Source organism: Myiozetetes cayanensis, unplaced genomic scaffold (genome assembly GCF_022539395.1).
Source record: "Myiozetetes cayanensis isolate MyiCay16 unplaced genomic scaffold, myiCay2020 scf26, whole genome shotgun sequence".
Lineage (NCBI taxonomy): Eukaryota > Metazoa > Chordata > Aves > Passeriformes > Tyrannidae > Myiozetetes > Myiozetetes cayanensis.
In genome coordinates this window covers 1170847-1198824 of record NW_026087477.1, presented here as the reverse complement: position 1 = coordinate 1198824, position 27978 = coordinate 1170847, and the positions used below count along the sequence as shown (strand labels likewise).

Genomic DNA, 27978 nt, shown 5'->3' with positions numbered 1-27978 from the left:
AGGGATCTTATGGATCATCCAATCACTAGCCCACATTGCTCCATCCAACCTGGCCTTGGACACTTCCAGGGATCCAGGGGCAGCCACAGCTTCTCTGCCCAACCTGGGCCAGGGCCTCCCCACCCTCACAGGCAGGAATTTCTGCCTAACAAGTAAAGATTTTTTTCCTAATAATAAATATTCTTTTCCTGATAGCTTAAATAAATCAATTTTCATTTTTAATTTAAATTCTAAAAATAATTCAGATCACCCGACCTCGAGTCTAAGACAACAGAAACTCCGAAGGAAAAGCTGATTTCCCCCCTCCAACCCCATTTCCTCATGTGAGAAACACTGAAAAAAACCCAAAAACAGAACGGTGCTGGATCCCAAAAGGCTCCAGCATTTCCCCAGAGCTTCCCAACCATCCATTAGAGACGCTGCTTTTGAACACCGTGGTGTTTGGACACACCAGGAACGCGCTGGAGCTCCACTCATGTTCCTGCCTCTTCCAGCTCTTCAACGCGAACTGCAAACATCCCAAATCCAGATCCTTGTCTACCCTCCTGTTTCTTTATTCCCAGCCCATCCCAGAGACCACACAAGCAGGATTATTCCCTGCACAACCTCAGATTTCTCTCTGCCCCAAAAAACCAGCCGAGCTGCACCGTGAATGTCAACATTGCCGTGCACCTTCGGTACAAGTTCTTCCCCCGCTCAAATCTACTGAGGAAAACAAAGACTAAAAGATATTATTATTATTATTATTATAATTACACCTCTGGAGCGTGTTCTTCACAGGAGGAGTATTTTGTAAGCCCAGATTTCTGCGGTGCTGCTCCATTGTCTCCCTCTTATCCTCGATCTCTGTCTCAGCACCGCAACAGCCCCAATCTTTATCACTCCTTTATTTCCTCAAAACAAAACACCTCCCCCCCCACTGCCTGTACTTGATGCAGAGATGTTTCCATGACAAAAGGCCACTTTCTGAGGTCCCCTGGAAGCCCACCCTGAGCCTCCACCCGCACCTGAGACACCTCCACGCAGACGGAGGAGGCTGCAGATGGAGGAGGCTGCAGCGCTTGTCCCTTAAGCTGATCCAAGAGTCGCCCTCTGCTTTCCCCATCTGTTCCCAAATCCACTTACTGGGGATCTTGGCCTAGTTCTTTGAATTACAGATAATTTAGCTGCAAGTGTTTGCAATGAATGCCCAGGAAAACTCAGCTCCCAGCCTTCCCTGCCGCTCCTGAGATTTGTGGGGGGGAGAGTTGTCCGATTCCCACCAGGCAGGAGGAGGAGACAACAGCGCAGAGCAGAAGCAAATGCACCTCACACATCACAAACCACCTCACTCTGCAGCAGAAAACAGGATGTATCAACCCCTCTCTTTCCCTCTGAACCCCCAAAAACCTTTGGCCAAGAGGCCTTGCAAATGTCTTATCCCAAAACTCAACCCCCTGGAAGATCAAAGGACAATACTGTGATGGTCAAAAGAGAATCGTCAAAGGCTCATGATGAAAGATCTCCAGAGCCACAGAGATCCCAGCAGGTTTACCACTGGAACACCTCAAACATTCATTGCATGGGATGATCCAGCCTGACTTTAGGTAGATACACATTATATACATATAATATAAGATACACGCGATACCTGTGCTTAAATCAAGGGTCACAGAAAGGCAGAAAGTCCCTTTTTAAAAAAATTAAGCGTTGCACTAAAATTCTGGTCAGGAATTTAAAATTAGAACAAGTTCTTCAGTAATTTCTGCTCGGGTTACATTGACATGTGCAAGATTCCCAACCCATTTTAGGGTAAAACACGATCGGTGCCACTTCGAGAGAAAAGACTCTCCACATGTATTTGGTCCAGAAGAACCTTAAACCAACTTAACACATATCCAGCCACATGTTTTCCAGCTCAAAGGCTTAATAATCTACCCAGAAAATTCCCTTTTCATGCAAGTGAGCTATTTAAGAGCATTTCAAGAAGCATTTCTGATTCTATCAACATCAATCCATTTTTCTTGCAGTCAGCAAACTTTCATTCCTTACTCTGCCCTCCTGTCTCAACAGTTAATTGGGATTCAGGAGGCGCTCCAGGAGAGGTGGAGAGGGACTTTGGACAAGGGATGGAGGGACAGCACACAGGGAATGGCTTCCCACTGCCAGAGGGTAGGGAGAGATGGGATATTGGGAAGGAATTGCTGGCTGGGAGGGTGGGGAGACCCTGGAATGAATTTCCCAGAGAAGCTGTGGCTGCCCCTGGATCCCTGGAAGTGTCCAAGGCCAGGTTGGAGCACCCTGGGCTAGTGGAAGGTGTCCCTGCCCATGGCAGGGGGTGGCACTGGATGGTCTTTAAGATCCCTTCCCACCCAACCCATTCCAGGACTCTGCTTCACGCTCATTCGCAAATAACACACCAGATCTGTCAGATGATTTTTTTTTCCTTTCTTTCCTAAAATCAGAAATGTTCAGTGACTCAGTGGATCTCAGATCCCTGTGGGATCACTTCAGCTGCAGCACAGCACACCTGGGACCCTTGGAAATAGGGAATTAAAATTCCATGAAACCCCACGTGCCCAGGAGTGACGGACACACCAACACATCCCCCTGCAGGTGAAGAGCCCTTCACTCTGATGGGCTTTCAAGTTGTCAGATCCACATTCGAGCCCAGGCAAAATCATTCACTGGCAGGACGTGTGTTGTGAATGAAAAGGGGGTTTAGCTGCTGATTTCACCTTCCAGCCAGCGGGAAAGGGAAATAAATAGAGTTTAAGGCCACTCCTGTGGAGCAGAGAACCATCCTCCTGTCCCTCTCTGCTCACACAGATGCAAACCCCTCTGTTTTCTGCGAGAAAAGGAAAATCAGCAGCAGCCATCCCCGTTTAATGCTGTGCATGAACCTGCTGCCCAGTTCTGCCACCCCCAAAAATGCTCCCCTGAACGCTCAAAAAGCACATTTAGAGTCGGGTTTAGCTCCAAACCTCCGTCACTGCTCGTTTCTGGGCCAAAAGCAGAGCTCAGAACTTGGGAACAGCACTTCCAGAAAAGCTCCAGCCAAAAAAATCACTCGGTGCTGCAGCAAAAAAAAATAAAAATATCGAGACGTTCTATAAATAAACATCACAGCCTGACCCACTTTCCTAAAGGGGATAGAAATAATTCCTTTTATTTCCTGTCTAACGCTCAAAAAATTTCTAAGCTACTACGTAGCAGCGTTACCTGCTGGGAAAACTGATCCCAAAAAAAACAAAGTAGGTGGGAAACAGCTTGGGATAAAGGTTAATTTTTGTTTGGTCCAAGCTGAAAACCGGGTTTCAATACAGATCCTCAGGTGTAGATCACTGAAAAAGTCAAAGTACATCCCAAAATCCAGACAGGGGGCTGTGAACCCACAGAATGACAAACCCATAACATTTTAAAGGACATTTTTGGCTGAAACAACACCAAGAACGACATGAGAAAGGCGGGGAATCAATAAAGAAAATACTATATTTCATTTCAAATATATTATATAATACATAATATAATATTATGTATGTAATTTTATATATTATAATGTATATTTGTAATATATAATAACATATACTATTTCAAATATTATATTTCAAGCGAATTCTCAGACAATATAGTGATTTAATAACACCTTGTTCAACGTGGTAACAAGGGACATGTTCAGAGGATGCCACCAAGCAGTAAAAATAATAATAACAGCAAATATAACAGCAGCAAAAATAATAATACAAGTATTAAAATACTAATAACGGCAAAGGAGAATTTTAATAATCAAGCATTAAACGGGAGAGAATGTGGACCCCAGAAATAAAGTCTATATGTTCATATCACAAATGTGACGCCCCAAAAATGCCCTTCCCCTCACACGTATCAGTGAGGAGAATGAAAGGCAGGTTAATATTATTTGGCTTGAAGGAGGGGACAGAGAAGAATTTCCTTCAGGGGAGAAGGAGAAACCCACGGAGCACCAATCACAAAAATCAACCAACCTTTCTATCACTGCAATCTCCCAATATCACCTTAAATTACTCCATTTTCTGCCTTATTTCAGTGACATCAGCTCCCAGACAGATTCTCTTCATCCCCGTGCTGAAGCTCTCCAAAAAAGGGTCATGGACACTACTTGGAGGGTCATGGACAGGCACCCCAGCAGGGATGGGACCTGTGGCTCAGGGAGGAGAGCCCAGCTCAGCACCAAGGCTGGGATCCAGTTCAGTTCCCAGCTCTGTTCCCTCCCACTGCACAGCTGAGTGACCCCCTGAGGGGATGGGGCATCCAGAGGGACCTGGACAGGCTGGACAGGTGGGAATGGGGGAAACTCCTCAGGTTCAACAGGGCCAAGTGCACTGGATTGGGGCAGTGCCAGTGTCAGAACAGGGTGGGGATGAAGGGATGGAGAGCAGCCCTGAGGAGAAGGATTTGGGGGTTTTGGTGGGGGAGAGGCTGGAGATGCCCCAGCCCAGACCCCTGGAAGTGTCCAAGGCCAGGTTGGAGCAACCTGTGCTGGTGGAAGGTGTCCCTGCCCACGGCAAGGGGCAGGACTGGATGGTCCCTTCCAAACCAAACCATTCTACAATTTTATCTTTCAGCGCCTGCAGAACCAACTGGAAATCAGCACCAACCTTCAAAACACGAGCATTTTTAAATCAGATGTTAAATCAGCATTCAACTTCAGACTGCCAATATCCAGGAGGAAGAAAGATGGGAACAAAAAAACTCTCCCTCCTAATTTCTGCTTTTACAGGAACTCCTCATTTCCTCAATCCACATTGGTACAGAATTGCAAACACTTCCATAAACACTTAATCAGTTCTTCCCCCTTCCCTTTTCCATCTCAGGGCAGCTGTTCCTCTATCCCACAGACCGTTAAATTCTTTAATCACAGGAGGAAAAAGGGTGATTTGTAACCCCTTGTAGAAAGGCACCAGGGGTATTTTCCCCAAATTCACTTCAATGAAAGCAACTTCACACTAAATAGACAAAAAAGGAGCCAAACAAAGGAGGTAAGTACTGAACCCCTCAGGTGTTTCCTGAAGGCAGGTGGACAGAGATGGCTTCCTTGAGAAGCTCCCCTTGGTAAAGGAGAATAAAACTCAAAAGTGAAGAATAATCCATGACTCCAGTCTAGGTAGGGCTGCACTGACATACTAAAAATGTAAATATCCAGCTGCCTGTTCCCACTCCCACCTGTGGGCTGGGAAGTCACCTGGAGCACTTCACATCCCAAATCCTGTCTTAGCAGACATAGAAAAGGCCAGACTTTATGTAGCTTAGGTTAAAATCATCTTAATCCCTGCAATGAAAACTTGCTGCTGCTGGCACAGCTCTGTTTAACCACGCTGGGATTACTCCAGAAGCCAGCCCGAGCTTTTCCAGCAGCTCCTGGCAAGAATGAACTAAGCCCAGGGCGCTCAAACCATCCCAGTGTTTACTTAAGAGCCTGAAAAAAAATAAACCAAATGTGAAAGTCATCCAGTAACTCAACTCCAGGAGGTGAGGGGTTGGAGGGACTTTCAAATGCCTGAGTGTGTTTGTCAGCTTTGCTGTGACCACAGTCCCCAAGGAACAGGGGTGGTTTTAGTCACTGTGAACTGCTGCACTTCATTGAATGCATCTGCACAGTAAATTTGACAATCCAGAGCAGATGTTTCCTAACCCACCAACAGAAATTCTTGGCTGTTAAAAACCCCAAGCCAGGATTCCTTCCCAGGGCAGAAGCAGCAGCAAAACTTCGCTTTTTAAAGAAGAAAATCCTTCCAAAAAAATGAAGCCAGGCTGGGAGAGCTGGGGCGGGGTGGGGGGTTCCCCTGGAGAAGAGAAGGCTCCAGGGAGACCTGAGAGCCCCTGGCAGGGCCTAAAGGGGCTCCAGGAGAGCTGGAGAGGGACTGGGGACAAGGCATGGAGGGACAGGATGACAGGGAATGGCTTCCCACTGCCAGAGGGCAGGGAGAGATGGGAGATTGGGAAGGAATTCTTGGCTGTAAAGCCCTGGCACAGGTTGGGCAGAGAAGCTGTGGCTGCCCCTGGATCCCTGGAAGTGCCCAAGGCCAGGCTGGAGCACCCTGGGCTGGTGGAAGGTGTCCCTGCTGATGGCAAGATGATCTTCATTATCCTTTCCGAGCCAAAGCACTCTGGGATTCTAAACCAGCCTTTTTAAGCCCGTTTCAACCAAGCAAAGACCGCGAGAAACCATTTTATTTCTGGCACCAACGCCGAGAATCGGGAGACGACGCAGCCGCTGGCACAGAACGCCGAACTCATGGGTTGTGTCAGTGCAGCCTTAGCAACAGTCTCGCTACAACATCCCCGCAATCCCAGACCTGTTAGCACTTCTCTCCAGGATAAGCAGCTCTGGAGTGTTTGCCCACGAAGCACTCGGTGCAGGGAAGGTCACCCCGCAGCCCGACAGCTCCTCAGCTGTGGGGGTGGGTGATGTTCCCACGCGCTGGGGGATTTTTTTTTCCCCCTCCCTCTTTTCTCGTAGTAAAGCGGCGTCTGACGTGCAGCTCCCTCGGCAGTGGCCACAAATAAACCCTCCCTTTAAAGAAACTAAAGCAACAAAACCAGGAATCCAACAGGCAAATGGATCGACCCACAGAACACCCCAACGTTTGAGGCGAACTCCCCCGGGGAGGGCGTGGCTGCAGGAATCGCTGCTCCCATCCCCACCTCTGCCACATGCACCTTTCCCTATGGCTTCCCAAAGGAGTTATTCTTGGATGGTGGTGGGGAAAAAAAATGAAATTCCATCTGCTCCCAACAGATTTGGAACAACAAAAAACAGAGCCGGCGGCTCAACGCTCCTTTTGAAATAACCCCTCGCTTGGCTTCCAAGCTGAGCATGACTGACAGGCCACCGAAAAGAGAGCCCAGCTTCTTGTTTAGGATTCAGCCAGCAGGAATTCTGTCCTCACTGTGGCAACACCCACAGGAAATGGCCTTAAGATGCAGGTTTAGATGAGATATTAGGGAGAAATTCCTGGCTGGGAGGGTGGGGAGGCCCTGGCACAGGTTGGGCAGAGAAGCTGTGGCTGCCCCTGGATCCCTGGAAGTGTCCCAGGCCAGGTTGGAGCAACCTGGACTAGTGGAAGGTGTCCCTGGGGGTGGTGCTGAGTGGTCTTTAAGGTCCCTCCCAACCCAAAGCATTCCATGATCCTAAAAGCATGTTGCCCTGACAAGGAACTGTCCACAAAATGCTGCTCTGTCTGCCTAAGAAAAACAGGGAAGGAGAAGGTTTTTGCCTCATTCCACTTCCCCTGTTACCTTCCCCCATTTCCATTTTGTTACCTCTCTTCACAACTGAGGTGGTTTCAAACATTATTTTATAAGACAGACCCACCGTCCACACCCCCTAAACCCAGCGAGGAAAAGTTCATTCATTCCTGCTTGAAAATTCCTGAGATTAAGCCCTGATACTTCACTGTGCCCTGTAGGGGGGGAAGGATTAGGAGAAGCACTCAGGCCGAGTGCCGTGGAGCAGAACTCCACAGCCCACTCCACATGGAGTGCTTGCCTCCGGCACGCTCCAACACTGCCGCATTGTCCGCCTCGCACATCACGGGAAGGATTGCAAGGATTACTGACGTCCACAAGGCTCTTTTCCTCTCGGATGCACTTTTCTCCCCGGCCCAAAGCAGCTCCCTGCGCTGCTGTGGGGCTGGGGAACATGAATCCTGGTGTCTCAGCCCTCATTTCTGCCGTCCAGCACAATAAACGCCAAACCCCGGGTCGTTCAAAGGAGGGAGTTCCAGCTGAACCCTTCCCAGACCTACCCACGGATGTGTCAATGCATCACAAGGTCAGTGACTTCCCCTCAGTCTCCTGTGCTTTAAATGAACCTGTCAGAGGTAATTTATGGCACAAGGGATAAGAAGTGGAGGCAGCACGGTGATGAAAGTCCAAAGGTACCGGGCACTGGTTTTCAGGAACCATTTTGTTCTCATGCTAAAATTATCCATGCAAAGGTATAAATAAAAACTCATGGGTTCAAAGACCTAAAAAAAAAAAACCAAAACATAGAAATGGTGCCTGCACGATGTTTTCTGGGAAATTTCAACAATTCCAACGTCCAATCTGAAAGCTCCTTAGAGAATTCCAAAGGTCCGGACCACGAGCTGAGGCTCCCACAGCCCAGGTCGTGTCAGAGCCCTGTTACACCTGAACACACAGCCTCAAAAAAAGCAAACATGACTCCCAGGAAAGCAGAGGGAAAGCTCTGGGAAGAAGGAGAGCACAGGGACAAGCAAGAGGATGGAGACCCCAACTTGTTTTTCCCCCTGTGTCCCGCCCGCAGGAACAGCTGCTTCCCTGCCTGCCAAGAGCTCTGCAGAACTATTTTGAGCTTTTTGCATCTCATTATTTAATTTATTTATTAAAGCCTGATAGGGGAGAAGGGAGACAAAACTTGCTCAGAGCGATTGGGTTTTATTTAGACGAAGCCAGGCTGTTCGAACTGGCTCCGAGTCAAATGGTTCCACAATCCCTATTTTAGAGAGAGTGGAAGCAGTTCACGGTCAGATCGTCCAGCTGCACGACTCTTCACTTAGGGGGTGAGTTTCTCATCTCAGCAGGTTTAACAAGCAGAGTTTGAGGCACTCGACGATTCCCAAACCATGAAATGGTGTTTTCCCAGGAAATTGGCCGATTTAAAACTGAGCTGTAAAATTAAAGCCCCTGAACTGTTCCCCATTAGTTAAATATTCCAGGTGAGAGAGCAGCAGCTGGCACAGGGACAGCACTGATCCCAGTTAAAGGAGGGCTAATGGGCAGGAACAGAGTCAGGGAATCATTTAGGTTGGAAAACACCTCCAGGATCTTTGAGTCCAAGCTGTGCCCGATGCCCACCCTGTCCCCCAGCCCACAGCACTGAGAGCCACGGCCAGGCCTGCCTTGGACACCTCCAGGGATGGGGACTCCAACACTGCCCTGGGCAGCCTGTTCCCAATGCCTGACCACCCTTTCCAGGAAGGAATTCTTCCCAATATCCAACCTGAGCCTGCCCTGGCACAGCTGGAGGCCGTTCCCTCTCCTCCTGTCCCTGTTCCCTGGGAGCAGAGCCCGATCCCCCCCAGCTCCCCCCTCCTGTCAGGGAGTTGCAGAGCCAGAAGGTCCCCCCTGAGCCTCCTTTTCTCCAGGCTGAGCCCCCCCAGCTCCCTCAGCCCCTCCTGCTGCTCCAGCCCCTTCCCAGCTCCGTTCCCTTCCCTGCACACGCTCCAGCCCCTCAATGTCTCTCCTGGCTGAGGGTCCCAGAGCTGCCCCCAGGGCTGGAGGTGCCTCAGCAGGGCCAGCTCAGGGGACAATCCCTGCCCTGGGGCTGGGACACACCAGGGCTGGCACAGACCAGGGGCCTTCTTGCCCACCTGGGCACATCATGTTCACCTGGCAGCACCCCCAGCTCCTTTTCCAGCATTCCAGCCCCTCTTCCCAAGCCTGGAGCTGCAGGAGATGTTGTGACCCACGTGCAGGACCCAGCCTTGCTGTCCCTCACACCACTGGTCCCAGCTCACTGACCCAGCCCATCCAGATCCCTCTGCAGAGCCTTCCTGCTCTCCAGCAGATCCACATCCCACCCAACCCGGTGTCATCCACAAACTCACTGAAGGTGCCCTCGATCCCCTCCTCCAGACCATCAACAGAGATATTGTTGATATAAAGATGTTAAACAGGACCGGGCCCAACACTGAGCCAGCTCCAACACCCCAAAACAGGGAGGACCAGCAGCCCTCACACCTTTGCCATCGACTGCATCACAAACTACACAACGATTTCCTTTTGTTTCCCCCTCTCCTAAAGAACTGTTTGAAAAAGCAAGAACTGCTGTCAATTGAATGCTCATTTCTAAGGGCTGAGCCATCAGTTTAAAAGTTTAACTCGAGGCACCCCTTTCTGCGTGTGGGCAACACCAAAGCCCGGAGCGTTCCATGAACAGCAAACACAGGAAATCCTTGAAAGCACACGGGGCTCTCCAACCAAAGGCACTCATTAAACTCACCCACGGGACCTTTCACAACACCCCCTCCGACACCAGCCAGTTTCGCAGAGCTCAGAGGAAACCTGTGAGTCAAACTCACAAAAAACCAAATTACAATATTATAATTATTCATGCTGTTTGGTTCCACAACGATCAATGGTAATTCCTGCATGGAGGAAAAAAGCCAGGCTGATGGATTTGCTGGAGTTCAGTCCGAGCTGTTCGATCTTCCCTGTGATCCCAACTGCTCCACACTGACCCAAAGCAGCCTTTTTCCCAGGGCCCTCCGTCCTCTTTCCTCTGGAGACGGAATTATTTCTACATGAGCAGCTCTGTGACTCGTCAACAAGCACAGGCTGCTCTGCCAGATGAGCCTGGAGACTCCCAGACCTCGTCCAGCCACTCATTTGCTGCAGAGAACTTCGTATCCTGCCCTTCCCAAGTCACATTCCCACATTTCCCCAACACCGGGGCACTGGCAAGAGGAGGAATTTTCGGAAGTCTCAGCGTAGTGAAGCATTAAGGAAAAATCATGTGTTTGTGCCAAACCTTTGTGGGGTCACTAACAATGTCATTTCACAACTGTATTAAAAATAAGCGCTTTTTGACCCCAAAACCAAATGAAAAATCATTTATGTAAATAAATACAGGGGTATAAAATAAACAAAGGGGCAATTTGCAAACATCCCTTACTGAAATTGCACGTAAGAACTTCAACATCGCTTTTTGCAGTTCCCAAAAACGCCCCAAAATACAACTTCCCACCTGAGGTTTTATGGGAATTTTCTGAATCATTAAAAGCCAAAATGGTTGAAAATTATGTTTCAACCTTCTAAGCACACAAACTTTACCACACCAACAACAGTGACTGCATGGACTGTTGGGTCCCTCACACAGAACCTGGGAGAACACAAATTCCAGAGGAAACCTGGAAACATGAAAACTTGTGGTTCAAATAAATATCCCCCATCGTCACAACTTTGTAAGGAATTTCAGCTCGGAACGGGAAGCAGAGGGGAGAACCCCCAGCCTGGCTCTGCTGTCAGCAGCTCACCAGGAAAAGCCAGAGCACACACACAGATTATTTTGCTTTAATTGATTCCATTCCTGGCTGCTGTTGTATATTAAGAGTGTTACAACCTTTTATATAACTTTTCACATAGTTAAATTTTAATAAAAAGGTTTTGGTTTTTTTTTTCCATTTGGGAAAACGCTGGTGATGCTTAAGGAACAAAATGTCAGGATCTGCTCCCAGTGAGCTGGAGAGCAATGTGTGACAAACAATAATAATAATAATAATGATTAAATATTTCTGAAACTATTTAACAGGTGTTTAAAGGGAAGGACAAAGTGTCCTGCAATTATTGACTTGCAGTTTCTAATCTGAGTCCATGTCCCTGGGGTTGTCCAGGGAGAGCTGCAGAGGCTCCATGGAATGACTGGTGCCAGAGTGAATCATCAAACCCTCCGGATTAAACCTCGGGATTTGTTCCACCTCAGAAATCACCTCCAGTAATTGGAGTAATGGTTTCGGTTTAGCACCCGTGGAAGGAGCACCACCCATTCCTGGGCTGATCAGGCCAAGAGCATTTGCTGAGCTTGAGGAGAAATAACCAGCCAGAGCCCCTAAAAACAACCCCAAACCCCTCGAAATAACCAGCCAGAGCCCCTAAAAACAACCCCAAACCCCTCGAAATAACCAGCCAGAGCCCCTAAAAACAACCCCAAACCTCTTGGCCAACAGGTGATGGAAAGGGAACCATCTGATGGTAGGGTGATGGTGTCACCCAGGAGATGCTCCCACCAGCCCTCCCAACTGTAACATCACCACCCCTCCTTCCCCTCCCCGCCCTTCTCCTTTATCCCCCCAAAGGCATCACCCTGATAACACAAATAACCACCATTCACAGCCCAATTACAGCTTCTGCATCTGGGTTTGAGGGGGGTGTTTTTTCTGGGGGGAAAACTTCATCCTAGCAGGCTTTTCGTGTAAATCCCCGGGAGCAGGTGCCGCCTCAGCCCCGTTCTGTCACTTCACCCGCCCTGCTGTGCCAGGATGGGGGTGGGAGATCTGAGCCCAGGCTCCCCAATGACGTCATCAGTGACGTCAGCACAGCACATCTGTGCACCCAGGTCATGGAAGGAAACACTGAATCAGGTTCCAGCGCCAACTTCTCCCTTTCTTTCACAGCATCATGGAATGGTTGGGGTTGGAAGGCACCTTGAAAGCTCATCTCAGTTCCAACCCCCTGCCATGGGCAGGGACACCTTCCACTATTCCAGATGGCTCCAACCTGGCCTTGGACACTTCCAGGGATCCAGGGGCAGCCACAGCTTCTCTGCCCAACCTGGGCCAGGGCCTGCCCACCCTCCCAGACAGCAATTCCTTCCCAATATCCAATTTAAATCTTCACTTTTCCAATTTGAAGCCATTCCCTGTGTGCTGTCCCTCCATCCCTTGTCCCCAGTCCCTCTCCAGCTCTCCTGGAGCCCCTTTAGGCCCTGCCAGGGGCTCTCAGGTGTCCCTGGAGCCTTCTCTTCTCCAGGGGAGAGGGGCTCCAGAGCAGAGGGGCTCCAGCCCTGGCAGCATCTCCGGGGCCTCCTCTGGACTCTCTGCAGCAGCTCCACGTCCTTGTGCTGTTGTTCCCAGGGCTGGGACAGCTCTGCACCTGAGGGGGCAGAATCCCCTCCCTCACCCCTGTTTTAACCCTTCTCCAGCCATTTAACACCTCACCAACTGCTCCCTTTCCACACCTACAACATGAGCAGGCCCCTGTTTAATTCTCTATCAAGAGAAACGACCGACTGGAAGAGAACCCCCAGTTTTCCTGACTCCCACAGCAGAGGTGAAAAGCCCTTCACAGGTCACACAGTGCAGTCCAGCTTCGGGTGGTGCCACTGAATCCAAGAGGCTTCCAAAGCCCAGGCAGGATTTATTGATCCCTTACAGGTGCCTTCATCCCAAATCATGCTTAAAAAACATCCTTTCCACACACACACATCTATACTGTGTTTAAAACAGCATCACTTCCACAGGGCAAATCTACCTGGCAATTCCTGTCTCCATTCATTCTTTCCTTTAAAAATGTGCCTTTAAATCCCTGTTTGCTCTCAAGGTCACACTGATGGGCCTGTAGATACCAGATCATCTTCCCCTGAACTTTTTTTTTTTTTTAAATCACTATTCCACAGTCCAAAAACTCAACTAATGCCACTTTCTGTGACCAGCTCTTCACCTTCTTCACCCTACATTTAAAACTGCTCTTAAAACATCACGAGCACACCTGCCCAAGGGCAAAATTTGATTACAGTTAGATGAAGGAGAGATTTTTAAAAGTGAATTAAGGAAGACAGAGGACACAATAAAACTGGTGGAAAATCTAATCAAAGCACTAAAGATTAAAAGAGCCACAACGAGAAAGGCAGAAAATCTGATTCGAAGCAGGGAACGTGAATCTTGCCAGCACAGATCATCAGGACAACGCACAACACGGACTATTTTAGGGGGAGCACATTCCAAATGTTATGACTGGGACTCCTACAAGACTCCCTCGGTGCAAACAAGTAACGTGAGACGGATCCCTGTGTCCCGTGTCCCCGTTTCCAGCTCGGCAGTTTCACAGCTTGGGAAGGGATCTGCCACCCTGCAAAATCTTCATGTGGAAAACGGCCTTCCAAGAGCAACATTCCGAGCTCCAGGTAAGGCCCTGAGCCCAGAAATGTGGTGGCACCTCGACCTCAGTCTGCAGGGGCTGGGAATCAACTCCCTGTCAAAGCTGATTCATAAATCAGCCCTGGAATTGTGTCCTGCGTGGATTCGCTTGGAGAGGGGAGCGCTGCACCCTTCGGAACTGAAACTCCAGGGAAAACGCGGGGAAGGAGCCAAGGTACAAACCACAACCGGGAAAAACAAAACAAAACACCACAACACAACCCAAAAAACCACCCCAAACCAGAGCAGGCGATGCACAGACACTTCCCTGCCCCGTTCTCACTCCTGCTGGATTTGCTGCCCTGAGTTTGCTGTGGATATCCCTGGAAAGCAAGGACAGCAGGGAGGATTGCTGCGCTGCCTTTGGCTTCACCTGCACACAGAGCCATGGAATATCCTGGGAGGGATCCACAAGGACCATCCAGTCCAATACCTGGCCCTGCACAGACACCCCAACAATCCCACCCTGTCCCTCAGAGCATTGTCCAAGTATTCCTGGAGCTCTGACCTCAGTCTCCTCTTCCCTCCTGCAGGAATATTCCTGAAGGTGACCTGGGACAAGGCTGCAGGTGGCATATTCCCATCACCTGCCTAAAACTCTCAGTGCCTGTTTAACAGGGACATGTCCCGGGCACTGCATGGATAAGGAGAGGGCTCCTCGTAAAAGGCAATTCACAACAACAGTTGATTTCCATATTTACACCCCAGGCAGGGTTTCATTTCAAAACCCCACACCTGAAAAGCCTTCAAGGGGTTCACTTCACTCCACAGCTCAGTGAACATCTCGAGCAGTATCAGCACCAGCAAATGTGCTTTTGAGATATTTCATTGTCCAATCAGCAAGACCTTTGCTACCACGATAGGACGAGATGATACATAATATACTCCAAATTACACATATCAACGCTACTCTGGGCAGCTGTTTCACACTGCTGACCTGTCCTCTTTCCTCTTCAGCTCCAGCACTTCGACAGGATATTATACATTAAGGAAGATCAATTGACCTGCACAATAATTATCTTAACTCCACACCTCGGTAATTGTTGAGCTTTACCCCCACTACAAGTGGTTTACACCCACTGGGTGCAGAAAAGCTGCTGCCAGAAGAAAAAACAAACCAAAAGGCAAATTCAGAAACTACCACTCCTGCTGTTTCCACTCCTTGCAGGAGTTACAGCAACACACAACTCATTAGGGCCAGGTATTCCCAGAGCTTGTTTATAAAGACCTAATAATAATCAACATGAACAACCAAGAGAAAAAGCTGATAAAAACACTCTGAGCTACTCTTAAGGCATTAGAGGAGAACCTCAGTTGAAATGCCAGACAGGGGAGAGAGAGAGAGAGAGAGAGAAAAATGTGTGGGTATATATTTAACCCCATTAAATTATAGCTATCTGGGTGGGGGTTTTTTATTTAATTGGAGCTTCAAGGGAAAGCATCTTGTGCCAAATCACAGTCCTGACCTGCTGTTAATCCTTAGCCCCTCCACAGCCCAGACTCCCAAAGGGCTTCCAAAGCTCCACCAGGCACCTTTACTGCCCTGATCACACGTAAATTTGGAAAATTTAAAAACTCTCCGCCTCAAAATGGGTGGTTTTTCTTCTCCAGATCCGACAGAGTTACCCCAGAGATCACCCAGAGTGGTTTATCTCCTCCAGGGTAGTGATCCTCACCCACCTACCCTTAAATTTCCGGTGTGAATTTGCTGCTCCTTGTCACAAAATCGTTATGTCACAAGATACTAATGAAACAACAACTCCAGTGGTGTCTGTAGAACCCTGCAAATCTCCCTCAACCCGAACAGAAAGATTTCCTGCAGTAAATGACAGGAGCTCACTGGCTATTTACTATGGAAAAGCAGGAGAGCCTTGATGACCAGAGAGAGTGCCCTGAAGATCAGCCAGGAAGGGCTGAGGCTGCTGCAAGTTTATAATTTCTGCAAATGGGTGGCTTTAAATCACTGGGAAATGCATGAAAAATTCAAGTGTAAATAGAAATCAATGGACACACACATAGAGTTGTCTCCCAGAGAATTTCTTCTTCAAATCCACAGGTAAGAGCAAGGAATCCTGTGGAGCCAGGCTGGGAGAGCTGGGGGGGCTCCCCTGCAGAAGAGAGGGCTCCAGGGAGACCTGAGAGCCCCTGGCAGGGCCTAAAGGGGCTCCAGGAGAGCTGGAGAGGGACTGGGGACAAGGCCTGGAGGGACAGCACACAGGGAATGGCTTCCCACTGCCAGAGGGCAGGGAGAGATGGGATATTGGGAAGGAATTGCTGGCTGGGAGGGTGGGGAGGCCCTGGCACAGGTTGCCCAGAGAAGCTGTGGCTGCCCCTGGATCCCTGGAAGTGTCCAAGGCCAGGCTGGAGCAACCTGGGATAATGAAAGGTGTCTCTGCCCATGGCAGGGGGTGGAACTGGGTGGTCTTTGATGTCCCTTCCAACACAACCCATTCCATGGTTCTGTGAACAACCTGCACGGAGTTACAGCAACCCACAAAAACAAAGGGAAAGATTTCCCTTCATCTCCCTGGGAGAACCTCCAGCCCACCCTTGGCTCCTGATCTCACCAGCTCTGATGGGCTGTCTTCCCAAGGGTCACTCCTCCAGGAGCCCAGGAACACAATCCACAGGGAGAGCCACTGGCCCTCCACGTCTGCACTCACCCCTCAGTCCCACCTGCCTCGGAAAACCAGCGGGATTTGGAGGGTGGGAACACGGCACAGGATGTCCCATCTCACCCACACCCTCATCCACACACATTTTGCTCTGAAAACAAGCAGGGCTCAGGCACAGGAGCCGCTCCGAGGCCTCCACCAGCTTTGATCTGAGAACACCATTTTCACATCGGGATTTTTTTTTTCTGTCCTTTAATTCCACGTGACAAATTCCCCTCAGCGCTGAATAGGGAAATTAAGATCACATTTAAACCCCATCACTTTTAACACACAATATCCTTTTTCACCAGCCTCAGTGAAGATGATTTGGGCATATTTATAGCAACATTAACCACATTTCTTCTGTAGGGCAGTATTATCCTCAGAATAGACAACTGAATCCCAGTTGCCATGCAAAAGTGCCACGAAAATATGCTTCCAAACCTTCAAATTCCTATTTAAATTGCACCATCATCAGGACAGCTTGAAAACATATAAATAATTTGTCCTTCTTTCATAGATAGGGACAGTAAGGGCATTAGATGATGAACTGTGCTTCTGTTTGATTCCTGAAGTCTGTGGTCATTTATTCCCGAGGGAATATAAAGTTAACTTCAGCTTTTCCAGCTGGATCACACATTCCTGTGTCCACCAGAAATCCAAATCCTTCATATTCCAACGCCAAACCTGCCTGGAAACTGTTACTGTGCTGTTCCCATGAGGGAATTCTGCTTGTGCTGACAACATTTTCCTGGTGTCCCAGAAACCCTCCCCGGCTCAGGCACCCAGGAAAGCTGGAAATGAGCCAGGAATCACTACTTTGACAGGTTTTAACTGAGGGTTTTTTTTTTTTGGGGGGGGGGAGCTCACCATATAAATCCAGCTAAAACAAGCTAATAAATTCCCAGTGACATCCAGCAGGAAATAGAAAAAAATCCCAACAATATGAGAATGGACGTTCCAAAGGCGGGAAGGAGAGTTAAGGGGTTGACTCTGAGCCACAGCAACACCTCCTCAAAATGATCCACACCCTCCAAAAGTTCACCATTACCAGTCCCCAAAATGAAAACCAATTTAAAAGGGGCTCAAACCTGTGCATGTGTGGGAAAGACACGGAGAGCCCTGAATTTCCAGGGCTGCCATTCTGTGTTCTGGTGGAATAAATCAATCCCTGACACTAAAGTGCACTAACACACTGTCAAAGCAAACAGGCAGCCACCAGAAATGAATGCAGATGGAAAGACAAGAGTGAGTCTTGTACAACAACAAATGTCAAGGTTTTCAGCAAAATAAAAAAATAAAAACTGACCCCACGATTCTGCCTCTTCCCGAGCTCCACCGGGAAAAAATTAATATTACGGAGCCACCAGTGACCTCAAAACTCAGTATTTTCCTCTATATTACCAGGAATTCAATACTTTGCTTCCAGCAAACCAGCAACTTCAACTCCTGCTCACAATTTGGATGGAGTAGAATATTTTTTTTTCAGCAGCACAGAAGTCCTTGATGGGAAATAACTCCGGAATTTTCCCTGATTTTTTTTTTTTCCTGTAGCGCTGCCCTGCCCAGTCAGCACTTCAGTCCCACACCACTCTGCATCCTTGCAAAGGCTGGAAATCTTCTTGGCATCGTTTTTTGCTGATTCCACACGAGATCAAAGCGTGTCACAGGCAGGCACTGGAGATCCAAGCTCTGAAATCCCTATAAAATTCCCGTGACACTCCAGCTCTGCATTAATGGGGATCAGCCATGGAAGTTAATCATTAGCCAGGCAGGTGCACAGCAAATGTGCTGCAAAAAAAACCCAAAAAACCTTCACAAAACCGCCTTGGAAAGTTTATTTTGGAGGAACCCAAACGTGTTCTGGAGTGCAACAAGCGATGAAATCCCCCAGCTGGGCCCAGGGTGAACCTGGATCGTGGATTTTCCCCCGGATAAGGCAATTTCCACGCAAAATACCTGGCAGCAGAGCCACGACAGCAACACGTGGAGCACCCCAGAACTGTGGAAGGAAGGGGATAATGACACGAGCACGGAGAAATTCGGGGGAAAACACACAACTCATCCACTGGAAGAGTCATTTTATTCCACAGGAACCACCCAAAACCAGCAGGGATGGAACTGCCACAGCTTTAATCAGACAGCACCAGAAGCCACAGTTCCTCTTCACAACGGAATAATGTTAAACCCAACCTCAATTTTCTGAATGGAAGGCACAGCCCTCGCCCCCCTCCCCCTTGCATTTGAGTTTCTAAAAGGGAGCTGACAAAAAAATGCTAATTCGTGTGTGCCAAGCTCCTTTTCCTTCGAGGAGGGAGACGAGCACCACCTTGGAGACGGATATTAAATTTTCATGCAACACAAACACTGACTAATAAAGCAAGTCTTCCAGAGGGTGTTTTCCTAACGCAGCTTTCCTTAGTTTGTTTCCTTTCAGCCTGAAGAAACCAGCAAAGAATGAAACAAGGGCTCTGGAAAAAAAAAAATCAGGGAGTAGAGGGGGAAGAGGGATAATAGAAAATCTGGGATTTTCACAGCTGTATCTGCACGTCCTACGTGAGTTTCTGGGGAAAGATGAGCAGCACTGGCTCATGGGAAAGGATGTTATGGATAATTTCCAGCCCAAAGAGGAGGTGTAAACGCTCTGCACCTACAAGAAGCGACAACCCCCTATTTATTTAAATTCCCTGACATGCACCGAGCACGGCCCAGATTGTTGTGTACAGCAAGGCTTTACTCCTGCAGGCATGGCAGGGAAAAAAACCGGGAGTTCACACGTTGGAAACCCCTTGGTTGGAATGCCCAGACCACCTCTGTCCCTAAAAACCAGCTTAATGACACTTCTGCTTTTCCGGGGAACTGGAAATTCTGAGTCTGGTGACGCTGCAGGAAACTCGTTGTACCAAATGAAGCCGCTCCAAGGACCAGGAACGTTTTCCAGATCTGCCCAGAAGTACTTCACAGATCGGATCTGGAGATCAGCTGCCCTTTCTTCAGCAGGAATATCGCTCAGCTCATCAGGAAAACATTTAAACTCTTATTTCTTACAGGAGAGGCACTGAGGTGATTTTCAGCCCAAAACACTGAGTCCATTTCCTTTCAATTATCCTCCAATTCCCCCCAGTATTCCCAAATCCTAGATTTATCAGACTGCCCCAGGGAGCCTGTTCTGTGAGCAATTAAGGGCTCTTCTTCCCAACCCTGATGGACAGAGCCCTTCCAATCTCAGAATCCCAAGGATTTCACATTCCACAAGCCCAAACCGTGCCTGGAATCCTCTGCAAGCAGCACATCCCCCAACCCCCTGGCAGCAAATAAATACTCATTTTAGGCCAATGGGAGGGAAGGGCATTAATGACACTCTCAAGTGGATCTAAGGGAACTCCAGGAGGATCAGCCACAAACAAAGCCAGGGAACAAAAGCAGGAAGCACAAAGCAAACATCGTTATTGCTCCTGTTTTTCGGTGCCTCCACAAGAGTATTCCATCCAAAGCCCCGCACAAAAGCAAATTATCAGCTCCCTTCTCTGCCCTCAAATTGGTGACCAGATTTTCCAGCCCTGCTTCCAAGTGGCTGCAGCGGTTCCAGGGGCAGATGCGAGCACGTGGCCGTGCAAGAACAAAGTATTGGCATAAAACCACGCTGCTCCTTCCCGGGGTGAATTCCAGCCTGGAGCAGCTCCCCCCCTCCCCAAACCACTTCACCTACACGCTCTCAAGCCCATCTCCTGCCTTTTTTTTTTTGCTCTATCCTTTCCCTGGGCTTTAGAAGATGCGATTTAAGAGCTGTTACTCGGCTGAGAATATCTTGAGTGCAGAGAAAAAAAAAAAAAAAAAAAGGCGAAGCTCTCCCAGATCAAGGAGCTAATTCCAAGTGCTGCGCTTGGAACTTCAAATTGGAAAAAAAAAACTTCTTCAAGGGAACTGTTTAAGAAAAAGAGCACCCAAGGGTCTCCTGAATTAATGCAATGAGACAACAGCTTGGTCAGCAGCGGCATTATCTCAATATATTGAGGATTTTCGGCGTGGATTTCACAGACAGGAAGCTCGGCGTTGGAAATCTGATTGCTCTTTTCAAAAAGCTGCCAGAGGAGGAAGCCAGGAAAAGTCAAATCCCCCACATGCATTCCGAATTATTATTTAACTTCATCAGGACATGATAAAAGCATTGCTGGCCCTATTTTTTTGTTTGCTTTTAGTTAAAAAAAGCGAGTCTTTTCTGTGAAAACAGTCCCCACCCCAGTCGTTTGTTGGTGTTTCAACAGTTAAATGTGAAATGATGAAGATGGTAACAAACACCTGGTTGGGCATGGGATTATTTTAGTAGTTGCCCAGAGAAGCTGTGGCTGTCCCTGGATCCCTGGAAGGGTCCCAGGCCAGCTTGGAGCAACCTGTGCTGGTGGAAGGTGTCCCTGCCCATGGCAGGAGATGGAACAAGCTGACTTTTAATTTCCCTTCCAACCCAAACCATTCCGTGATTCTGTGATTATTTTGGATCTACCATGAAAGAAGCAACTGGGAAACAATGGAAAGACGTGGAGCAGTGTCAGACAACTGCTAAGGAAGGTTATTCCCTGACATCCAGCTATTTAACCAGACTTGGAGAGCGTTGATGCTGCAGATCAGGAGGTGTTTGTACATCCAAGGCACTGATGTGTCCCTGGAACTAGCAGAGGAATGTTATCCATTCCAGGAGGTCCCAACACTCAGCATGAAGACGGGAGCAGGACAGGACTCAATCCTGCTCAGTAATTCCAGCACTTGAAGCTCCAGCAGGGAAGGTTTGTGCAGAGGTGACAGAGAGGATCCAGCAGGAGCTGCTTTGTCTCACTGCTCCAGATTTCCCACTGTCGAATCCTTGGATAAAGCAGCCTGGAAATAAGCAGGGAGCTCACTGCAAACATTAACAGAACCTCCCCAACTCAAATATTTATGTTGGTCCTTCGGTGCGAGGCAGGAAAGAGCAAAACATCTCAGATGTTTCCAAAACACGGAATTATTTCACAGGTGAATTTCTGTTCTTGAAACAGCCCTTGTAAAATATCAGATTGTCCAATAAAACCAGCAAAAGGGACAATAAACCGGTGAGAATTCAGGTTAAATATTAGCCATGGGTTTGCCTCTCAAGGAACAGACCATTTAAATAAATCCATGGAATGGTTTCTGTTGGAAGGGACCTTAGAGATCACCTGGTTCCAACCCCCTGCCATGGGCAGGGATACCTTCCACTAGCCCAGACTGCTCCAAGTCCCCAAATATATAATATTTATATATTATTAACATGTATGGATAGACAGAAATATATACAATGAATACATAAAGACATCCACACCCACCTCCTAGCAAATTTATAAACCCACAGATGGAAATAATGCCTCCAGGAACTAAATAAAAAGCACATAAATGCTCTTTTTTTTTTTCCCCAGTGTATTCATTAAAATTGATTATGTTTAAGTATTTCCTACTTGAATAGCTTATTCTCTTATTACCAGGGCACAATGTTTGAGTGAGCCCTTCAAGCAGCAGCATGGAAGAGAAAATCATTTTAAAGCACAATAATACCCTAATGAAAAGGGAGCAACAGAATGAGGATCAGGCACAAACGCTGCCCCCAAATCTAATTTGAGCACTTAAACTGATTTGATTCAAATCTCCATCATCCTTGGATCTCTGGAGCAGTTTCCTGACTTTTCCCAAAGCTCTGAACGGCCTCAGGTAGCTTTTTAAAGACAATGGGGTTTGGATAACGAGCTTTTGACCAAAAGCTGCCATTTATTTAAGGATGGGAACTGTGATAGTTCTTTTCCAGCTCCCAGCTCTCTCAGGTTGCCATTTACCCGAATCTAGAGATAAAATTCCTCTTCCCTGTAATATTCCTTGGCCAAGGACACACCAACTCCTTCATAATGTTCAATCAGCAACACATAACTGCTCCCATTAAATTAATAAAAAGGGAGTTAAGGGATACACCCTAATCTTTTTTTTGCTTTCTCTGTCAGGCTGGATGGTTAAGCCCTGCTTATTTTCCATCTCCCACCTCAAGAGAAGTAAGTATTATCATGAAAGGAGAACCAAGTGCCTTGACATACAAAATCCAGATTCCTGGAATCACTTGCTATTTCATTACAAAGCCAAAATATTATTTTCAGCCACAGTCAAACATCAAACTGCCCATCCCCGAGCCTACACACACAATCCACAGCGACTGTTCCTGGAGTCAATCATTATCCTGCATTCCTTAATCCAATCCTTTACAATCTCGGGACAATAAATCCGTGTGAACCAGAGGTCATTTCTCACCCCGAGCTTTACCTCCCTTGGCAGATGAGGAGCAGCTGAGGGAGCTGGGGGGGCTCAGCCTGGAGAAAAGGAGGCTCAGGGGGGACCTTCTGGCTCTGCAACTCCCTGACAGGAGGGGGGAGCCGGGGGGGGTCGGGCTCTGCTCCCAGGGAACAGGGACAGGAGGAGAGGGAACGGCCTCCAGCTGTGCCAGGGGAGGGGCAGGTTGGACAACAGGGAAAATTCCTTCCTGGAAAGGGTTGTCCATCCCTGGCACAGCTGCCCAGGGCAGTGTTGGAGTCCCCATCCCTGGAGGGATTTAAAATCCCCGTGGATGTGGCACTTGGGGACAGGGGGCAGTGGTGGCCCTGGCAGCACTGGGGGAACGGAATGGTTGGACTGGATGACCTTAGAGCTTTTCCACCCTTAATTCCACGTGCTAAGGAGGCAGCAGGCTGACAGGACTCAGTTTAGGCAGGAGCAGGGACCATCCCTGCTCACAGAGCTTGGAGGGGCCTGTTCTCCCAGCCTGCAGCACCCTTCGGATTGCACGCCCAGTGCCGCCAATTGAACTCTGGAGTCTGGAGCTCCCACCACTCCAAATGTCATCCCAGGATGCTGCTGCAGCTCTGAGGCTGGGGGATCTCTCTCCTCCCTGCCAGCAGCAGCTCCTGTCCTGCCCAGATCTCACACAGCTCAGCCCAGGAGGTTTGCACAGAAATAGAAAACACGGCCCATATTTTCTACTCCAGCTTCTGTCACCACCGAGATCTTTATCTCTGAGCAGCTCCAAGCGGCTGGTTCCACATCTTAAAAACACTCAAGGTCAACTGAAATCCTTCCTAAGTCAACCTCCTCCACCCCCAAGAGCACCACTGATGGCCGGTGCGTTATTTACACGTCCAAGCACAGCCTAAATAAACAGATTTCCCAAGGAAAAAGGGAACTGGAATATCATCAGCCTGCCACTCGAAGCTCCACCGTTCATCCCCCGCTGCCAACACGGGGAGATGGGAGGGATTAGCAGGTTAATGAAGCACAAATTGTGTCTTTACAGCCCCGGTGCTCAATGTAAATAAAAGCAGCCGAGGCCGCAAATACAATCCCCACATACATCGAGATAAGACAGGGCGATTACCGTGCCAGATCTCTCAGCCAACCCGATAAGCACGTGGGATATACCACCACACTCAGGGAATCATTTTCACCTGCCCTTCCACTTGCCAGCTGTGGCTCCAGCACCTCGTAACACGTCCTGTCCTTTAAAGCCAAGCTCTTGAGGGCCATAAACAAACACACCAAAAAAAAAAAAATAAAATAAATAAATACCTCCTCCAGAGCCACTTCTGACAGGACACAGAGCAAAACTCCAGGCACGTGACTGCAAAAGTTCTAAAACGCTGCTAAAAGCGCTTCTGGGGCTCAAAGTTTGAAAACATTAGTGGAAACTTCGCCTCTTTCACAGAGAAATAAACAACCGAATAAAGCACCTCGAGAGGAAAACATTCGTTATGTTTCGGGCAAACTTTTAGGCTGGAATTGCATGGGAGAAAGAAACAAGAAGCTTTGCAAAGACGGGTAAGAGGATAAAAAAATCGAGGTTGTATCAGCAGTGGATACGTAGCAAATCTTTTTTTTTTATTTGGCATCATTCAGCAAAGAAGCCTCTGCTTTTACTTAAGTCCAGTCCCCCTTAAATGACCAACATCCTAAAGCTCTCCAGGAAAGCAACAGGTAAGTGGCTATTTCATGAAACTCAACTAGAGGGAAAGTCTTCTCACGAGAGTGGCAAAAAGACATTAAAAGAGCGGCTTTGGACTTGCCTGGCCTGGAATCATTTCTGTAAAACCCCCTTTTAAATTGGCTGTGTCACATCCCCCCTCTCTACAGACTGTCAGAAAAACCAAATAAATAATACAAATCTTTTTCCTCTGTGAGTTCAGCTCACACAGACAGCTCCCCTTCTCCCAAATCCACAGGGAGCATCATCCCAGGGTGCTCAGTACTTTCTGCAGCTCCCTGAGAAAGCAATCACTGCCCAGGATAATCATCCTTTTCTCAATTCCTTCTTTTCCAGGAACCAGCCGTGCCCAGGGAATTCACACACACACACAGAGTGCCTCTCTCTCTGCCACAGCTGATGGATCCAAGGCAGGTAACCATCTTACACAAACCCTGCTCCCAACACACACTCCAAGCTGCATTCCCAGCCCATTCCCAGGAACATTTCCACTTTCTCACCCATGTGGGAGAGACTTCAGACACACAACCCCACTGGGTGTCCCAGCACCGCCAGAACTGGCCCTGGCCCTGCAGTGATGGACTTTCCAGCACCAGACAGCCCAAAAGTCACCTCTGTGCTGTGCAGGCACCCCTCATTCCCACAGGCACATGGCCTGGACCAGTATGGAACCAGGTGGGTTTCCATCCTGCTTCCCAGAACCCTCCTTTAGCTTTTCTCCTTCCCAAAAAAAAATGCCCCTGCAGTGGTAGAATCCTCCCAGCACCCTCTGTCCCACTCCATTCCCTGCCCAGCCTTGTCCCCACCACAAACCCAGGAGCTTCCCTTCCACCAGGCTGCTCTTCCCACAGTCCCTCCCCAAGAGCCAGCACCATTCCTGCTCCAAGAGCTGAGCCTCCCAAACTCCAGATACTCCCTTTAGGATGCTGCTTCTCCCCCCTGCACACACCTCTCCTGAAATCACCTTTAACCAGCACCTGCTAATGTGCCAAGAGGAGCTTCTTTAACCCCCCCAAACACTCCTGTTGCCCCCACCCAGCCCTAAAGTGGCTCACAGGCCTTCCCCTTCCCCTCCAAACTGTTCCCAGCCTGATCCACATTAATCTCCACATCCCCCTGGATCAGCCCCTCACACTCACCCTGCTGTTGCCCTCAGGCTCAACCGGGGTCACCCCAGTGCCTGTTGTCCCCTCAACACGCTCCTACCCTGCACCAGCACCTTTACTGTCACCTGGGCCAGCCTCTTATCTCTGTGTCACCTGGCTCTGTCCTTTGCCCTCACTGTCACCTGGATCTGTCCCTCACCTTCATCATCACCTGGACCTGCCCCTTCACCCTTATTGTCACCTGGACCTGCCCCTTGCACCCCAAACCAACCCCTCACCCCCACAGCCCAAACCAATCTCTCATCCCCATACCCCGACCCTAAACCAACCTCTCACCACTGTACCCCAAACCATCCTGTCATCCCTGTACCCCAAACAAACCTTGTACCCCAAACCGTCCCCAGTGCCAAAGCCCATACCCCAAACCAGCCCCATCACCCCTGCACCCCAAACCAATGCCATACTCCAAACCAGCCTGTCACCCTTGTATCCCAAACCAACCCTGTACCCCAAACCAGCCTGTCACTCCTGTATCCCAAACCAACCCCTCACTCCTGTACCCAGAGTCAGTCCTCCTGTACACCAAACTGAACCCTCACCCCAAACGAGACCTTCACCTCTGTACCCCAGACCAACCTTGTACCCCAGACCAGCCTCTCACCTCTGCACCCCAAACCAATCCTGACTCCAAACCAATCCCTTAGCCCCGGACCTCAAACCAGCCTGTCACTCCCATACCCAAAATCAACCCTGCACCCCAAACCAGCCCTGCACCCCCAAAACAACCCTGTACACCAGACCAGCCTATCACTCCTGTACCCCAAACCAAACCCATACCATAACCAGTCCCGACCCTAAACCAGTTCCAACCTCAAACCAACCCCATACCCCAAGCCAACCCTGTACCCCAAGCCAGCCCCAATCCCAAAACAACTCGTCACCCCTGTACCCCAAACCAGCCTCTCACCTCTGTACCCCAAACCAATCCTGACTCCAAACCAATCCCTTAGCCCCGGACCTCAAACCAGCCTGTCACTCCCATACCCAAAATCAACCCTGCACCCTAAACCAGCCCTGCACCCCCAAAACAACCCTGTACACCAGACCAGCCCATCACTCCTGTACCCCAAACCAAACCCATACCATAACCAGTCCCGACCCTAAACCAGTTCCAACCCCAAACCAACCCTATACCCCAAACCAACCCTATACCCCAAGCCAACCCTGTACCCCAAGCCAACCCTGTACCCCAAGCCAACCCTGTACCCCAAGCCAACCCTGTACCCCAAGCCAGCCCCAATCCCAAAACAACTCGTCACCCCTGTACCCCAAACCAGCCTCAATCCCAAAACAATCCGTCACCCCTGGACCCCAAACCAGCCTCAATCCCAAAACAATCCGTCACCCCTGGACCCCAAAAACCAACCCCTACACGCCAAACCAACCCCTATATCCCAAACCATCCCCGATCCCAAACACCTCCTGTACCCCAAACCAATCTCATACCCCAAAGCAACCTCTATACCCCAAAGCAACCTCTATACCCCAAAGCAAGCCCTATACCCCAAAGCAAGCCCTATACCCCAAAGCAACCTCTATACCCCAAAGCAACCTCTATACCCCAAAGCAACCTCTATACCCCAAAGCAAGCCCTATACCCCAAAGCAAGCCCTATACCCCAAAGCAAGCCCTAGACCCAAAACCAACCCGTACCCCAACCCATCCCCCGCACCCCAACCCAGCTGCTCAGCCCCCTCCCCACCCCCCCGGCCCCGCCTGCGGCCGCGGGCTCTCACCTGAACCTCCCCCGCAGTGCTGGCACTGGTCGCCCACCCATCCCGGCTGGCACTCGCACTGCCCGGTGCCGGGCTGGCACCGCCCGCCGTTGGCGCACGGCTTGTCGCATTCCTTGGGCACCGCCACCGCCGCCTCCTCGCCGGCGGCGGCGGCCGCGGCGGGGCCCAGCAGGAGCAGCAGCAGCAGCGCCCGCAGCGGTGGTGCCGGCGGTGCCCGTGAGCTCCCGCCCTGCCGGCCTAGGGCCCGCCGCGCCATGGGGCCGGGGGGCGCGGCGCGGGCGGGGGGCGGCGGCGCTGCCCGGACCATCGGCCGCCGCGGGGCCTCCGCCGCTCCCGCTACGGTGGCCGCGAGTAGAGGGGAGGGGAGCGGGGAGGGAGGGAGGGAGGGACGGGGGGAACGGGAGAAGGGGGAGGGAGCGGGAGGGGCGGGATCCCTGACGTCAGGCGGGGCGGGATGGCGGGGGGGATGGCCGGGTCCCCGCGCCGCGGGTGCGTCCCGGCTGCACCGCGCCCCGGGGAGCGCGGTCCGCGCAGGTTTGGCAGGCGGGGCTTGCTCGTTCCCCGGGCGGCGGAGTGGCGCTGTTCTCGCCGGGAAACCGGCCGCGTTTCGGACGGAGCCGCCGTGAAATTCGAGCCCCTCGACTTCGCGTTTAGTTGAGTGTTCCAGGTGAGAGAGAGCGGCAGCCCGAGCGCTGCCCCCCTGGTAGAGGAAGGGGGGACAGAATG

The 27978-nt window shown here is 49.8% G+C and overlaps 1 protein-coding gene across 1 annotated transcript in view; it reads right to left on the bottom strand.

The window, feature by feature from the left end:
* The window catches only part of ATRN (attractin), a 147456-nt gene extending 119868 nt beyond the window's left edge, over positions 1-27588 (bottom strand). Inside the window, exons 1-2 of the mRNA XM_050321089.1 lie at positions 27259-27588; positions 23441-23447 (exon numbers count right to left, since the gene is read on the bottom strand). Of these exons, the coding sequence (XP_050177046.1) occupies positions 23441-23447; positions 27259-27559 (308 nt within the window). The 5' untranslated portion in view covers positions 27560-27588. The remainder of the gene's footprint in view (positions 1-23440; positions 23448-27258) is intronic.
* Between the last annotated feature and the right edge of the window lie 390 nt (positions 27589-27978).